The sequence below is a fragment of the Argopecten irradians genome, chromosome 9 (genome assembly GCF_041381155.1).
Source record: "Argopecten irradians isolate NY chromosome 9, Ai_NY, whole genome shotgun sequence".
In the NCBI taxonomy this organism is placed as follows: domain Eukaryota; kingdom Metazoa; phylum Mollusca; class Bivalvia; order Pectinida; family Pectinidae; genus Argopecten; species Argopecten irradians.
Genome location: NC_091142.1, coordinates 36,764,728 through 36,780,641, shown reverse-complemented (window position 1 = coordinate 36,780,641; position 15,914 = coordinate 36,764,728). Strand labels below are relative to the sequence as shown.

The window sequence follows — 15,914 nt, the reverse complement described above, 5'->3', positions numbered from 1 at the left end:
CTCTTCCCCAAATATATTTTAATGTAATTAGTAAGATAAAATAATGAAAATATTGGGGATGGCTGTGTAAGTATACCTACATAACCTTTCAATGGCTTCTTGTTCCAGGTTTTGTTCCGCACGTTTGTGTTTCTAATTTTGTAAATTACATATTACCCTTGTTGACGATTGAGGTCAAAGGTCACACACATGTCATCACAATCAGTTGAGCTTCAGCAACAGGTGTCTTAGCTAGCATATAGGTACATGACACTCAGAGGTAATAAACCGGACCAGATTGACAGCAGATGTCCACACGTGTCGCAGCAACAGACGTATCCACCTGTAGATTTATTTGCTGATGATGGGGAATGATGCATTATTCTACATTCCTAATATAATAGGTATACTACATGAGGATTGACTATGTAAAACCATTTTGATACTTATGTAAATGAATTGGGTATCAAAACTAAACCTACATATTTATAGATATTTAAAAAAAAGATTAGATTATGAGTGAAGAGTTTAATATTTAAGTACAATGTACATTATGTACCTGTAGATCTAATCAACCCAATAATTGAAATATAATAATAATACTATGAAAGATTAATATAATTTGTGTAAGTAAAGTGAAAACAGATATTATTTGCACATCAAAATTTGTTATATCTGATATAATTTTCTGTTGTTATATTTGTAGGGTATACTCGCCTGTTTTTAGTAGCTGTGAGCCTGGGTCTGTATGATTTTCCTGTCTTCTTTCTATTCTTCTACTGCATTGCAGCTATCTTGGATGGTAAGTTGTACATAGAGATTGGAAACTCCTTTAATATCTTTGCTGATACCAGAAAGACATCCAGTTTATAGGCATTTTTTCTTATCTGCCTACTCTTACATATACAATGTACATATAAATATAACATTAATTTCTATTTAAAAAATTGTGCTCACACCTTTATCAAAGTTTTTCTCCTACAATTTTATTTTAATTATAAGGATAAAAAATATGACTGGATTTTGAGAAATTGTTATTTCTTGTTATGTTATTATTTCTACAGGATTTGATGGCTATGCTGCCCGAAAACTGAATCAAGTGTCAACATTTGGTGCATTGGTAAGCATAATTTGTTGCCTCATCTTGTTGTGTAATTTCATGAAAACTTGCAAGATGATTTAAATGCTAATAAACACACTTTTAGAATACTAAACATTTTTATAATTTCAAGGTAGTATAAAATTCAGTCATTCATTCCATCATTCATCCATCAAGCTCCCATGCATCCTTCCAGCCAACATCCATCCAACAACAACATTTTATATAAAATTAATTCATTGTTTGTTACAGTTAGATGTGATTGTTGATCTGATCAGCAGGGGGATTCTTTGGTGTTCTCTCAGCAAGGTGAGTGAAGTTTAATTCTGCTAAAGTTCATAATATTCATATCATAAATGCATTATACCAGAAAAACCTCAAATTTATATTTCATTTTTCAGAAACAAATATAATGTAAAACAATACGATGAAGTACAAATATAGACCTGCATGCCAACAGACATTAAGTTATTAATTAGATTTTCTCAGTATAATTTTAACACTAAATTATCTCCCCTAGTTTGAAGATAAAACTATCAAGTCAAATTTTAGTGATGTTATAAAGGCTGGTGGTATGTCTAGTGCAACATGAACAACCCAAAACAACAATTAATCATTTAGCAATAATAAACTGCTCTAGAGCCCATATCCATTAAGTTATTTACTTCTATTTAGATGCCAGAGTTAGTCATATATATTCATAGGTAAAGAAAATCACAAGAAATATATTCCTTTATGTTCATATGTTCTGATACCTTTATGTTCATATGTTGAGGGGTCAGTTTTAACTAAAAACCAACTGTGATGTCATATAAATGGCATACAGAATCACCCAGCAGCAGAAAGGTTAAATATGAGTTATCTCCCCTTACACATTTGGAAATTGAATGTCAGTAGGATATGACCTATATCTATAGATCTTGTTTTGAGTGACTGACACCCAACTCCCAATTTTTTTAATCATATTGCATAGACTTTATGAAAAATGACACAACTTTCATCTTTGTGAGTCAGAATGCAGATGCCACCTATCATATTTTTTACAATATGCCCTACTTAACATTCTTCCTTGTGAAACATTGACATTTATTACATAATTTGTTTACACATATCTATATATAAGGAAATTTAATATTTTCAACTATTATCCCGACCGTTCAATAAAACATTGTTATATTGCACGGTTCAAAGTTATATTGCACGCTGCCATGGAAACGTTATATTGCACGGTTCGGGATGTTATATTACGCGGCTTTAGGAACACCTCGCCGTTGTTATTTAATTTTGTAGAAAACAACAAAGACTTCCGAGAAATCACGCGTAATAATATGATGTAATAATGACGTCACAGAAGATTTATGTTCTATTTCAAACCAGACGTCATCGTCACCGCTGTTTGTAGCAAAATGGCGACGGCAGACGACCGATTTCATCGAGTTGATGAAAACGAAATTGCTGAACTTTTAGATGCTGCTGATAGAAGGAACACCAAAAAGGCAATCAGATATGCTGAGCGGATTTTTTATTCATTCTTACATGTGTACGGAACTGATTTAAATGAACTGAATACAAAATCTGTAGCAGAAATCAAAGAGATGCTGAGAAGATTCTATGCTTCGTCAAGAAATCAAAAAGGTGAACTGTACAGCAAAAGATTGATGATCTCAATAAGGTATGGACTCCAAAAATCTTTTGAAAAGTCAAAAAATGTTGATATTGTTAATGGAGAAAACTTCAAGGAGGCCAATACCGTCTTTACTGCTATGTTGAAAAAGCTGAAAAATGAAGGCAAAGTAAGTACGGAACACAAGGAGCCATTAAGTACTGAGGATTTGACGAAACTTTACTGTTACTTAGAGGAACATATCCATTACCCCTGCTGGACTCCAGAACAAGGTGTTCATTGATTTTATGTTGTATTTTTGTAACAGAGGAAGGCAAAATTTGTGCACATTAAAACAAAGCGACTTCAAAATCTGTGGAGAAGGTACTGGAAATCCTCAATATATTCAGAAGAAGGACATGAAAACAAAAAATCATGGTGGAGATAGTTGTGATAAAGATGTAAACCAAGGAGGACGCATGTACGGCATCCCGGACAGTCCACACTGTCCTCTGAACTCCTTCATGTCATATCTGTCGCACCTAAATCCTAAATGTCAATTTTTTTGGCAGAGGCCAAAAACTATAGCAGCTGGTGACATTTGGTTTGAAAATGCACCAATTGGAGGAAACACAATTGGACACAAAATGAAGATGTTATCATCTCACGCCGGCCTTTCCAATATGTACACGAACTATTGCCCTCGTGCCACAACAGTCACACTTTTAGACGGGAAAGGATTTGAAGCCTGTCACATAACGGCAGTGTCTGGCCAAAAGTCAGAAAATAGTTTTCGCAATTATGTAAGGACGGACGAGGGCCACAAAAGAAAGATGGCGGAAGCTATTGGAAATGCAGTTACAGCCACAGGTAAGCACACACTAGAAATGTTTTACAATTATCTTCAAAAAAAGTGTTCCTGGGGTTTGCATCAAGTTACTTATTTTAATCAAATATCTGTATATGATTAAACATAGATCTGTTGGGGTTGAAAATCAATATTATATCAATAGCCTACTTATCTATGGAATATATGTATTATGTGATAAATTGATGATATGTAAATTTCAGGGCCAAGTAAACGACAGAAAGGAGTGACTGACAATGCAAGTGATTTGGTGCAATTCTTAGAACAAGATCCATCTAATGGCTCTGGAAACATGACAGGTATGATTAGGAAAATTGTTAAAAATTGTAATTTTCAGAAAGTTTGTTATTCAACTGGTTACTGTATTGATAGCAACATCAATCAACAAAGTTATAGCCATCTGATATATTATAATGTCAAAGGTGCTTAGTATTATATTATTTTTCTTCAGAGTTCAGCTCTGCTGATGGTTTGTCCGACATGGATCGATCTTATGGCCCTGAATGACAGCCAAGAAGCGATGCTGGTTATGATATCACGAACTCAATGCAGCCCAGCTGTGATGGTACCGTTCCTGTACATCCCCAACCACCAGCTACAGTATTTAATATTCCGAAACATAAAAGTCATCAAGTTGTTTTGAACTTTTCTGGTGTGGACGCAGTTCATATCCACTACCATTAACAGAATGATGTAAACGCGTATACTCCTCCTGATTTGAATTTATTTATTATTGAGTGATTTTTAGCCCACCATCATCAGATGGTGGGCTATTCAAATCGCCTTTCGTCCGTGGTCCGTCGTCCGTCCGTCCGTCCGTCCTTCCGTTCCGTCCGTCCGTCCTTCCGTCCGTCCGTTAACAATTCTTGTTACCGCTATTTTAGAAGCACAGTAACCCAGATAAAAGTACTGAAGGGATCTTTCTCAAGTTTCACATGTAGGTTCCCCTAGGGCCCTAGTTGTGCATATTGCATTTTGGGACCAATCGGTCAACAAGATGGCCGACTGGCGGCCATCTTGGATTTTGATAGTTAAAGTTTGTTACCGCTATTTCTCAGAAAGTTCAAAAGGGATCTTTCTCAAATTTCACATGTAGGTTCCCCTAGGGCCCTAGTTGTGCATATTGCATTTTGGGACCAATCGGTCAACAAGATGGCCGACTGGCGGCCATCTTGGATTTTGATAGTTAAAGTTTGTTACCTCTATTTCTCAGAAAGTACTGAAGGAATCTTTCTCAAATTTCATATGTAGGTTCCCCTAGGACCCTAGTTGTGCATATTGCATTTTGGGACAGATCGGTCAACAAGATGGCCGACTGGCGGCCATCTTGGATTTTGATAGTTAAAGTTTGTTACCGCTATTTCCCAGAAAGTACTGAAGGGATCTTTCTCAAATTTCATATGTAGGTTCCCCTAGGGCCCTTGTTGTGCATATTGCATTTTGGGACCAATCTGTCAACAAGATGGCCGACTGACGGCCATCTTGGATTTTGATAGTTAAAGTTTGTTACCTCTATTTCTCAGAAAGTGCTGAAGGGATCTCTCTCAAATTTCATATGCATGTTCCCCTTGAACCCTAGTTGTGCATATTGCATTTTGGGAGCGATCGGTCAACAAGATAGCCGACCGGCGGCCATCTTGGATTTTGATAGCTAAAGTTTGTTACCGCTATTTCCCAGAAAGTACTGAAGGAATCTTTCTCAAATTTCATATGTAGGTTCCCCTAGGACCCTAGTTGTGCATATTGCATTTTGGGACAGATCGGTCAACAAGATGGCCGACTGGCGGCCATCTTGGATTTTGATAGTTAAAGTTTGTTACCTCTATTTCTCAGAAAGTACTGAAGGGATCTTTCTCAAATTTCATGTGCATGTTCCTGAAGGGGTCTAGTGCACATTCGGACTTATCGGTCAGCAAGATGATCGACAGGTAGCCATCTTTGATTTTGATAATTGAAGTTTGTTACTGCTACATATCTCAGAAAGTACTGAAAGGATCTTTCTCAAGTTTCATATATAGCATGTATTTAAAGTTTGAAAAGCAGGGAAAAGATCCCTCTTTCTGTTGTCAGACATAGATCATTCTTTGGTGGGCGCCAAGATCCCTCTGGGATCTCTTGTTATACTCATCATAAATGTTCTGCTGGAACTTGTTTTCCTTGTTTTTATCAACTGATTATGTAATAAAACAAATATTTCATGGGCTACTGTGCTCTAGTTCATAATATTTACCCCTCGGTGGTGGTTATCAACAAATGTTATATTGCACTCGGCCTTCGGCCTCGTGCAATATATCATTTGTTGATTACCACCACCTTGGGTTAAATATTATGAACTAGAGCACAGTAGCCCATGAAATATTTGTATAATATATTGTCTGACCCAAAGAGTTGATATATACCATGGAGCGATTGTACATTTATTGTCTTTCAATTTGCTAGCATTTCCTATAAATAGTTAGCAGTCAAAAAGTTTTGTATGGATTTTAAGCCCATCATCATCAGATGGTGAGCTTTGGGCTATTCAAATAACTTTTCGTCTGTGGTCTGTCATCCCTCCGTTAACAATTCTTGTTATCGCTATTTCTCAGAAAGTAATGAAGGGATTATTCTCCAATTTCATATGTAGGTTTCCCTAGGGCCCTTGTTATGCATATTGCCTTTTGGCACTGATCGGTCAACAATTTGTTATTGCTATTTCTTAAAAAATGGTGAAGGGATTATTCTCAAATTTCATATGTAGGTTCCCCTAGGGCCCTAGATATGCATATTACGATTTGGGACTGATCGTTCAACAAGATGGCCGCCAAGCAGCCATTTTTGATTTTGATAGTTAAAGTTTGTTATCACTATTTCTCAGAATGTACCAAGGGGATCGTTCTCAAATTTCATATGTATGTTCTACTAGAGCCCTAGTTGTGCATATTGGTATTTGTGACCGATAAATCAACAAGATGGCCTCCAAGCAGCCATCTTGGATTTTCATAGTTGAAGTTTGTTACCGCTATCTCTTAAAAAGTACTAAAGAGATCTGTCTCAAATTGATGTGCCATCTTGTATTTTGATAGTTTAAGTTTGTTACCATTATTTCTCAGAAAGTACTGAAGTGATCTGTCTCAAATTTCATATGTAGTATGTTTGAAAAAGTTTGAAAAGTAGAGAAAAGATACGTCTTTCCATTATTAGACCACTCTTGAATCTCTTGTATCAATAAAAATTGGTTAGCAGATATTGCAACAATGTTGTCTGTTCAATTAAAGGTTGGAAAGTGGAGACAATAGCTTTAAAGCAGAACTGGTCATAAAGTGCCAAAAGATTTTGATCAAATTTAGTCGAAACATCCATGAAGGAAGACGAAAAGATTTTAAAATCTGGTGACACTGGTGGACACCGAGACGGAGGGATCAGACTCAAAATGAGAAATAGAGAGAATGCTTTTAAAATTGATAGTAGTTATAATTGCCTATGCATATTAACTGAATTTGGCTAGAAACCAACTTGGGAGAAGGGAAGTGATTAAGTAAATGGTGATATCATCCCCCATGGGCCAGATGAGCAGGGCCAAATTGTAGAAATAGATAGAGATAATTTCTGTATGTAGCCAATGGTCAAAAAGTACTGTAAGGATTTAGTATTTTGAATTAATTTGTACAGACACATCAATGGAGGGAAAGGGAAATGATGTTCTGTGAATGGTGACACCCTCTGGTGAGAGAACCTGTAATATTTGGGGGGGGGGGGGGGGGGGGGGGGGCGGATATAAGAAATGGTGATATTGGGTTGGGGGGGGGGGGGGATATAAAGAAATGTTATTTCTTTATAAACCACTGTGATATTGGGTTGGGGGGGGGGGGGGGGCGGATATAAGAAATGTTATTTCTTTATAAACCACTGTAATATTGGGTTGGGGGGGGGGGAGGGGGCGGATATAAGAAATGTTATTTCTTTATAAACCACTGTAATATTGGGTTGGGGGGGGGGCGGATATAAGAAATGTTATTTCTTTATAAACCACTGTAATATTGGGTTGGGGGGGGGGCAGATATAAGAAATGTTATTTCTTTATAAACCACTGTGATAATATTGGGTTATAAAAATGGGGGGTTGGGGGGGGATATAAGAAATGTTATTTCTTTATAAACCACTGTATTATTGGGTTGGGGGGGGGGAGGGGGCGGATATAAGAAATGTTATTTCTTTATAAACACTGTGATATTGGGTTGGGGGGGGGGGGGGCGGATATAAGAAATGTTATTTCTTTATAAACCACTGCAATATTGGGTTGGGTTGGGGGGGGGGGCGGATATAAGAAATGTTATTTCTTTATAAACCACTGTAATATTGGGTTGGGGGGGGAGGGGCGGATATAAGAAATGTTATTTCTTTATAAACCACTGTAATATTGGTTGGGGGGGGGGCGGATATAAGAAATGTTATTTCTTTATAAACCACTGTAATATTGGGTTGGGGGGGGGGTGGGCAGATATAAGAAATGTTATTTCTTTATAAACCACTGTAATATTGGGTTGGGGGGGGGGCAGATATAAGAAATGTTATTTCTTTATAAACCACTGTAATATTGGGTTGGGGGGGCGATATAAGAAATGTTATTTCTTTATAAACCACTGTGATATTGGGTTGGGGGGGGGCAGATATAAGAAATGTTATTTCTTTATAAACCACTGTAATATTGGGTTGGGGGGGGGCAGATATAAGAAATGTTATTTCTTTATAAACCACTGTAATATTGGGTTGTGGGTGGGGCGGATATAAGAAATGTTATTTCTTTATAAACCACTGTAATATTGGGTTGGAGGGGGGGGGGGGCGGATATAAGAAATGATGTATATTTCTTTTATAAGACCACTGTAATATTGGGTTGGGGGGGGGGATATAAGAAATGTTATTTCTTTATAAACCACTGTTGCTTATAGAGTGTGTCTGGACCAAATGGAGAGGCACATCATTTTACTTGTTAATAGAAACAAAGTCCGGAGGAATGGTAACTGTGATCGTGTGAAAGAGCTGAATTCTAATTCCAATATCTGGAATTTCTTGAATCAAAGACAAATGCCTGATTTTGCTTCTTGCGGGCCATGCCGAGGTGCAGATAATACGCAGGAAATTGTGGGTATTGGAAAAGAATCTTTTTAGTTCACCTGGCCCGAATGGCCGGTAAGCATATGTCATGGCACGGTGTCCGTCGTCCGTCTGTCCGTACCGTCCATCTGTCCGTCCGTCAACATTTCCTTTCTAAATTCTCTACTAGTCATCTACTGGCCACAAGCATCCTTGGGGGAGGGGGAACAGAACTTGTGTAAATTTTGGCTCTGACCCTCGGGGGCAGGAGGGGCGGGGCCCAATAGGGGAAATAGAGATTAAATCCTTTAAATCGCTACTTGTCCTAGAGTTCTGCATGGAATGTAACTAAATTTGGCCACAAACATCCTTGGGGGAGGGGGAACAGAACTTGTATAAATTTTGGCTCTGACCCCCCCGGGGGCAGGAAGGGCGGGGCCCAATAGGGGAAATAGAGGTAAATCTTTAAATCTGCTACTTGTCCCTAGAGTTCTGCATGGATTGTAACCAAAAGTAGCCTCAAAACATCCTTGGGGGATGGGGGAAACAGAACTTGTTCGATAAATTTTGCTCTGACCCCCCGGGGGTCAGAGGGGCGGGGCCCAATAAGGGTAAATAGAGGGAACATTCTTTAAATCGCTACTTGTCCTAGAGTTTGTCTGCATGGATTGTAACCAAAATTAGCCACAAACATCCTTGGGGGGGGGGGGAAGGGGAACAGAACTTGTATAAATTTTGGCTCTGGTCCACCGGGGGCAGGAGAGGCGGTGCCCAATAGGGTGAAAATAGAGGTAAATCCCTTTAAATCGCTAACTAGTCATGGAGTTCTACATGAATTGTAACCAAATTTGGCCACAAACATCCTTTTTGGATGCGGAACAGAACTTGTATAAATTTTGGCTCTGACCCCCTGGGCAGGAGGGGCGGGGCCCCAATAGGGGAAATAGAGGTAAATCCTTTAAATCGCTACTAGTCATAGAGTTCTACATGGATTGTAACCAAATTTGGCCACAAACATCCTTGGGGGAAGGGGAACAGAACTTGTATAAATTTTGGCTCTGACCCCCCGGGGGCAGGAGGGGTGGGGCCCAATAGGGGAAATAGAGGTAAATCCTATGAATCGCTACTTGTCCTAGAGTTTTGCTTGGATTGTGACCAAATTTGGCCATAAACATCCTTGGGGGAAGGAGAACAGAACTTTGGCTCTGACCCCCTGGGGGCAGGAGGGGTGGGGCCCAATAGGGGACCTAGAGGTTAATATTAAAATTCCTTCAGAAAAGAAACAATGAACCTGTATTCAGAACATTACTTGGCATTACAAACCAGGTGGGCGATACAGGCCCTCTGGGCCTCTTGTTTTTATATCACAATCCGCAGATAAAGGGAACATTTTAGGGGATGATTTGCGTAATGTCTGCATCCAATTCCCATTATTATTAGCCATTTTTATATATGATGATGTACCGTTTTTATAGTGAGGGTACAGTGTGATGGTGTGTGACAATTTGGTTAGTTTCTAACGAGGTGGGGCCCAATATGGGGACTTAGAGGTTAATATTAAAATTCCTTCAGAAAAGAAACAATGAACCTGTATTCAGAACATTACTTGGCATTACAAACCAGGTGAGCGATACAGGCCCTCTGGGCCTCTTGTTTTTATATCACAATCCGCAGATAAAGGGAACATTTATGGGGACGATTTGCGTGACGCCATGAGCCACCCGTAAACTTTTCACATTCTAAAGCTCTTCTCAAGTTCCCACCAATAGAATTGAGCTTAACCTTGACTGGAATAATTGTGAGATGATCCTGACCAAGTATTTATTTTTCGGGTTGATCCAAAATTGATCCAAGATAGCAGTCAAAAAATTTTTGAACTTTTTCTCCAGTTCCACTTGTACAGTTGAGCAGAAAATTGATAGGATCAGTAAGGAAGAGCAGCCTACAAAGTGTATTTTTGTTTTTAAAACGTTTCCATGGCAGCTCCGACAGACATTTTATAGGAAAATTTAGCAATCTCAGACTTCCAGTATAAAGTATTTTCATGCACTGCCTGTGGCATTGAGCTGTAAGTTACTTTGAATTGTACCAAGAGGATTCTGAGCAAATATTGAAAATTTTGGGGTTTGTCAGAATTTAATCTCCAGTACCACTTCCTTATAGAAATAAAAGGACTCTTACAAATAGGTGTTACAGCTTTGTAACAAATGATTGCTGCAAATTTGTTGAAAATATTTGCTACATTTGTGGCAAATATTCAGAATTCTAGCTAACAGTTTTGACAATAAATATAGTTTGCATCATATTTGTCACCAATGTCCTTATTCTACAAGGGGACCGGTGCGATGGTCAGGAATGTTAAGGAAGGCCAGCTTATAAAAATTTTTTTTTTTTTTTGACATGGAAAAACAGATTTTGGCAGCTATGGCTCCATTTTGTAATAATATATGTCAAACCTCTTCTCAAGTTCTGACAGTGGAATTGAGCTGAAAGGATTGATAATGTTATTTTTAGGACCAATACCAAATCCAAGATGGCCTTCGCATAAAACATTTGAGAGAAAACCACTTTGAATATCTGTTTGAGTTTGAGTTTCACCCTAGATATTCAACTATAATAATATTTAATACATAACAATGTGGACTAACTGCCATTTTCGAATTTCCTTAATGGTCTTTCGTGAACCAATATGCTTCGTGTTGCCATATAGAGACTGTTACGACCTTTTGTTATAGTGGGGATACTGTGTGATGGTGGCCGAGTGGGCGACGTTCGTAGCTACACACAGAGTGGGATCGAATTGGAAGATTCCAGAAGAAGACTTCCCAGTTATATGCCGGAAGGTGATGGAGAAAGGTAGGTGAATGGTCAAATTTTCCTACTTTCCATACCACTGTTCTGTCTTTATGGTATTCCATCCTGCACTTCCATTCACATTGACATTATTCATTAAAATCATAAATCTAATGTTGATTTCGATTCACAGATTACCGTTGGCCTTATCTGTTTTATTTTTCATTTTACCTTTGATTGAAGCTGGCCACGTAGCCATAACACTAACCCTCCACCTCTTGGTTGCAAATTCAATCCCTACGAAGAGTATGTACATGTATAAGTTACGGACTGTAGGTTCGGTTATTGTTTTTCCCGAGTACCCTGGCTTTTCCCCACATTCAACGCCTAGAATGTCCTGAATTTATTTGTTTTAGTATACCTAAACAAAACTAGTCAAACCCTTCAATTGACGATGATCTTTTGCCTTGTAGGCTTTAAAACTCCACTGGGGACGTATGCGATAACAGGACTGGAAAACAGATTTTGGCAGCTATGACTCCATTTTGTAATATTATATGTCAAACCTCTTCTCAAGTTCTGACAGTGGAATTGAGCTGAAAGGATTGATAATGTTATTTTTAGGACCAATACCAAATCCAAGATGGCCTTCGCATAAAACATTTGAGAGAAAACCACTTTGAATATCTGTTTGAGTTTGAGTTTCACCCTAGATATTCAACTATAATAATATTTAATACATAGCAATGTGGACTAACTGCCATTTCGAATTTCCTTAATGGTCTTTTGTGAACCAATATGCTTCGTGTTGCCATATAGAGACTGTTACGACCTTTTGTTACAGTGGGGATACTGTGTGATGGTGGCCGAGTGGGCGACGTTCGTAGCTACACACAGAGTGGGATCCAATTGGAAGATTCCAGAAGAAGACTTCCCAGTTATATGCCGGAAGGTGATGGAGAGAGGTAGGTGAATGGTCAAATTTTCCAACTTTCCATACCACTGTTCTGTCTTTATGGTATTCCATCCTGCACTTCCATTCACATTGACATTATTCATTAAAATCATAAATCTAATGTTGATTTCGATTCACAGATTACCGTTGGCCTTATCTGTTTTATTTTTCATTTTACCTTTGATTGAAGCTGGCCACGTAGCCATAACACTAACCCTCCACCTCTTGGTTGCAAATTCAATCCCTACGAAGAGTATGTACATGTATAAGTTACGGACTGTATTTCGGTTATTGTTTTTCCCGAGTACCATGGCTTTTCCCCACATTCGACGCCTAGAATGTCCTGAATTTATTTGTTTTAGTATACCTAAACAAAACTAGTCAAACCCTTCAATTGACGATGATCTTTTGCCTTGTAGGCTTTAAAACTCCACTGGGGACGTATGCGATAACAGGACTGCACGTTCTCCCTATCTGGCTTTATATCCGTACAACAGATTTTATACCTGGGACCTTGTATCTGTCCCCATGGATACAGAGTTTCGTTACCTTATTTCTGATTGGTGGAAGACTTTTGTCATTTAGAGTTGAGGTATGTATTCTTTTTATCTGAATTGTTATATTCTGATTTTTTTTTATTGGATTGCTATATTGATTTCTAAATTTACATTCATATTGTGTATGTTTATGTAAAAGTATGATTTTATAAAAAAATATGTACCTTTGTATAAATTATTTGAAACATATCTCTCACTTTGTAACCATGAGCTACAGAAACATTCCAAAAGTAATAACCTCTCAATCCCACAGCAAATTTTATACAAAACCATATTCAAAAGCCTCATTGTGTGAACTTATAAGGGACTTAATAGCGACCATTTACATCAATACTACACTGTGCTACTTTAGAGTCAGCTAAGTTCTTATTGTTTTTTTTTATATATTACAGATTTTCTACATTTGGAAGCATATATCCTTCCTCTTGGCTGAAGACATTAAAGTTAAACATAATTCTTAGAGACGTAGAGTGTATGTAAGAAAGGCTTACCATACTTTTTTTGAAAACAATAACGGTACAGACAAGGACCAACGATGTACTATTTTGTTTACAACACATTATTTATGCTTTATACATAACAATTATGATATATTGTTTTCTTTAGTGACATTTCCTCAAATATAGCTTTTCAATTTAGTAATTAATATATTTATTATAATAAGTTTATTAGGTCATCTGACCTGAAGGGTCAGGATGACCTATTGTCATCATGCACCGTCCGTCGTCGTGCGCCGTGCGTAAACTTTTCATTCAAACGACTTCTTCTCAATAACTGAATGGCCCAGGGTACTGATATTTGGCCTGTAGCATGCTTGGATGAAGGGCTACCAAGTTTATTCAAGTGAATGACCTTGACCTACATTTAAGGTCACAGGGGTCAAATAGGCTAAAAATCCTTTAAAGAACATCTTGTGAATAACTCAGAGGCCTAGACACCTGATATTTGGCCCGTAGCATGCTTGGATGAAGGGCTATCAAGTTTGTTCAAATGAATGACCTTGATCTTCATTCAAGGTCACAGGAGTCAAAAAGGCTAAAATCTTTAGACAACTTCATCTCGAGAACCAGAAGGCCCATGGTACTGATATTGGGGCTGTAGCATGCTGGGATGAAGGGCTACCAAGTTTATTCAAGTGAATGACCTTGACTTACATTTAAGGTCACAGTTGTCAAATAGGCTAAAAATCCTTTAAAGAACTTCTTGTGAATAACTCAGAGGCCTAGACACCTGATATTTGGCCCGTAGCATGCTTGGATGAAGGGCTATCAAGCTTGTTTAAATGAATGACCTTGATCTTCATTCAAGGTCACAGGAGTCAAAAAGGCTAAAATCTTTAGACAACTTCATCTCAAGAACCAGAAGGCCCATGGTACTGATATTGGGGCTGCAGCATGCTGGGATGAAATCCTACCAAGTTTGTTCAAATGAATGACCTTGACTTTCATTCAATGTCACAGGGGTCAAATAGGCTAAAATCTTTAAACGACTCCTTCTCAAGAACTGTAAAGCCCAGGATACTCATATTGGGCCTGCAGCATGTTGGGATGAAGGCTACCAAGTTTGTTCAAATGAATGACCTTGACCTTCATTCAAGGTCACAGGGGTCAAATAGGCTAAAATCTTTAAACGACTTCTCGAGAATAACGAGGAGGCCTAGAGACCTGATATTGGGCCTGTGACATGCTGGGATGAAGGGCTACCAAGTTTGTTCAAATAAATGACCTTAATCTTCATTCAAGGTCACATGGGTCAAATAGGCTAAAATCTTTAAATGACTCCTTCTCAAGAACCGTAAAGCCCAGGATATTCATATTGGGCCTGCAGCATGCTGGGTTGAAGGGCTATCAAGTTTGTTCAAATAAATGACCTTGATCTTCAGTCAAGGTCACAGGGGTCAAACAGGATTAAAATCCTTTAAACGAGTTCTTTGAATAACTAAGAGGCCTAGAGACCTGATATTGGGCCTGTGACATGCCGGGATGAAGGGCTACCAAGTTTGTTCAAATAAATGACCTTGATCTACATTCAAGGTCACAGAGGTCAAATAGGCTAAAATCTTTAAACAACTTCTTCTCAAGAACCAAATGGCCCAGGATACTCATATTGGGCCTGCCACATGCTGGGATGAAGGCTACCAAGTTTGTTCAAATGAATGACCTTGACCTTCATTCAAGGTCACAGGGGTCAAATAGGCTAAAATCTTTAAATGACCTCTCGAGAATAACTAGGAGGCCTAGAGACCTGATATTGGGCCTGTGACATGCTGGGATGAAGGGCTACCAAGTTTGTTCAAATAAATGACCTTAATCTTCATTCAAGGTCACAGAGATCAAATAGGCTAAAATCTTTAAACGACTTCTTGAGAATAACTAGGAGGTCTAGAGACCTGATATTTGGCCTGTAGCATGCTGGGATGAAGGGCTGCCTAGTTTGTTCAAATGAATTACATTGATCTTCATTCAAGATCACAGGGGTCAAATATGCTAAAATCATTAAACGACTACGTTTTATTGTGCTAATAGTCACGTTGTATTGTGCTTATAGTCAGATGACCGTTAAGGCCCATGGGCCTCTTTTTTTGTTATCTTTGAAAATTTACAACTTGCTATTAAGATACTCTAAAACAGGCTATTTTCACAGGCTTTTTAACATTTCGATGTCATGCCTAATGGCCTTGTTCATGACGATTGAACTTTTTAGTAAGAATTTTTTCTTATTAATATATTTAAGTTTCGCGATAGCAGTCTACCCACATAGAACATGAACTCACTTAGAATCTTAAATGCTAATGTGCGATGTTTTTCCTCAATTATACATTTTTTTTATTTATGATTGACTCTACAGATCAAATGCTGTCGTAATTTTGTTATTATTGTTAATTAGGCAATCTACCGCTGGCTCCACCGCCGACAGAGCATAAACGATACTCATTATTTTAATAATAATTGGTGTTTAATTGTGTACAAGTATGTGTAATTAAC

The 15,914-nt window shown here is 38.1% G+C and overlaps 2 protein-coding genes across 2 annotated transcripts; both read left to right on the top strand.

Moving 5' to 3' along the window:
- Positions 1–180: 180 nt before the first annotated feature.
- On the top strand, positions 181–15,452 carry LOC138332221 (uncharacterized). Its single transcript, XM_069280222.1, has 7 exons — positions 181–383; positions 686–781; positions 1,044–1,099; positions 1,331–1,387; positions 11,361–11,481; positions 12,793–12,965; positions 13,323–15,452. Exons 1-7 carry the CDS (start codon positions 341–343, stop codon positions 13,389–13,391), a joined length of 615 nt encoding a protein of 204 aa, XP_069136323.1. The 5' UTR covers positions 181–340; the 3' UTR covers positions 13,392–15,452.
- Positions 3,107–4,256, top strand: LOC138330968 (uncharacterized). Its single transcript, XM_069278436.1, has 3 exons — positions 3,107–3,551; positions 3,753–3,848; positions 4,001–4,256. Exons 1-3 carry the CDS (start codon positions 3,161–3,163, stop codon positions 4,054–4,056), a joined length of 543 nt encoding a protein of 180 aa, XP_069134537.1. The 5' UTR covers positions 3,107–3,160; the 3' UTR covers positions 4,057–4,256.
- Positions 15,453–15,914: the final 462 nt, after the last annotated feature.

Excerpts from the sequence above, each read along its gene's own strand:
- LOC138332221 (XM_069280222.1), top strand. The coding sequence starts at position 341 with ATGATGGGGAATGATGCATTATTCTACATTCCTAATATAATAG. Across the intron at positions 1,100-1,330 it reads TGTCAACATTTGGTGCATTG|TTAGATGTGATTGTTGATCT; the intron begins GTAAGCATAATT and ends TGTTTGTTACAG. Across the intron at positions 12,966-13,322 it reads TTTTGTCATTTAGAGTTGAG|ATTTTCTACATTTGGAAGCA; the intron begins GTATGTATTCTT and ends TATATATTACAG.
- LOC138330968 (XM_069278436.1), top strand. The coding sequence starts at position 3,161 with ATGTACGGCATCCCGGACAGTCCACACTGTCCTCTGAACTCCTTCATG. Across the intron at positions 3,552-3,752 it reads AAATGCAGTTACAGCCACAG|GGCCAAGTAAACGACAGAAA; the intron begins GTAAGCACACAC and ends TGTAAATTTCAG. Across the intron at positions 3,849-4,000 it reads TGGCTCTGGAAACATGACAG|AGTTCAGCTCTGCTGATGGT; the intron begins GTATGATTAGGA and ends ATTTTTCTTCAG.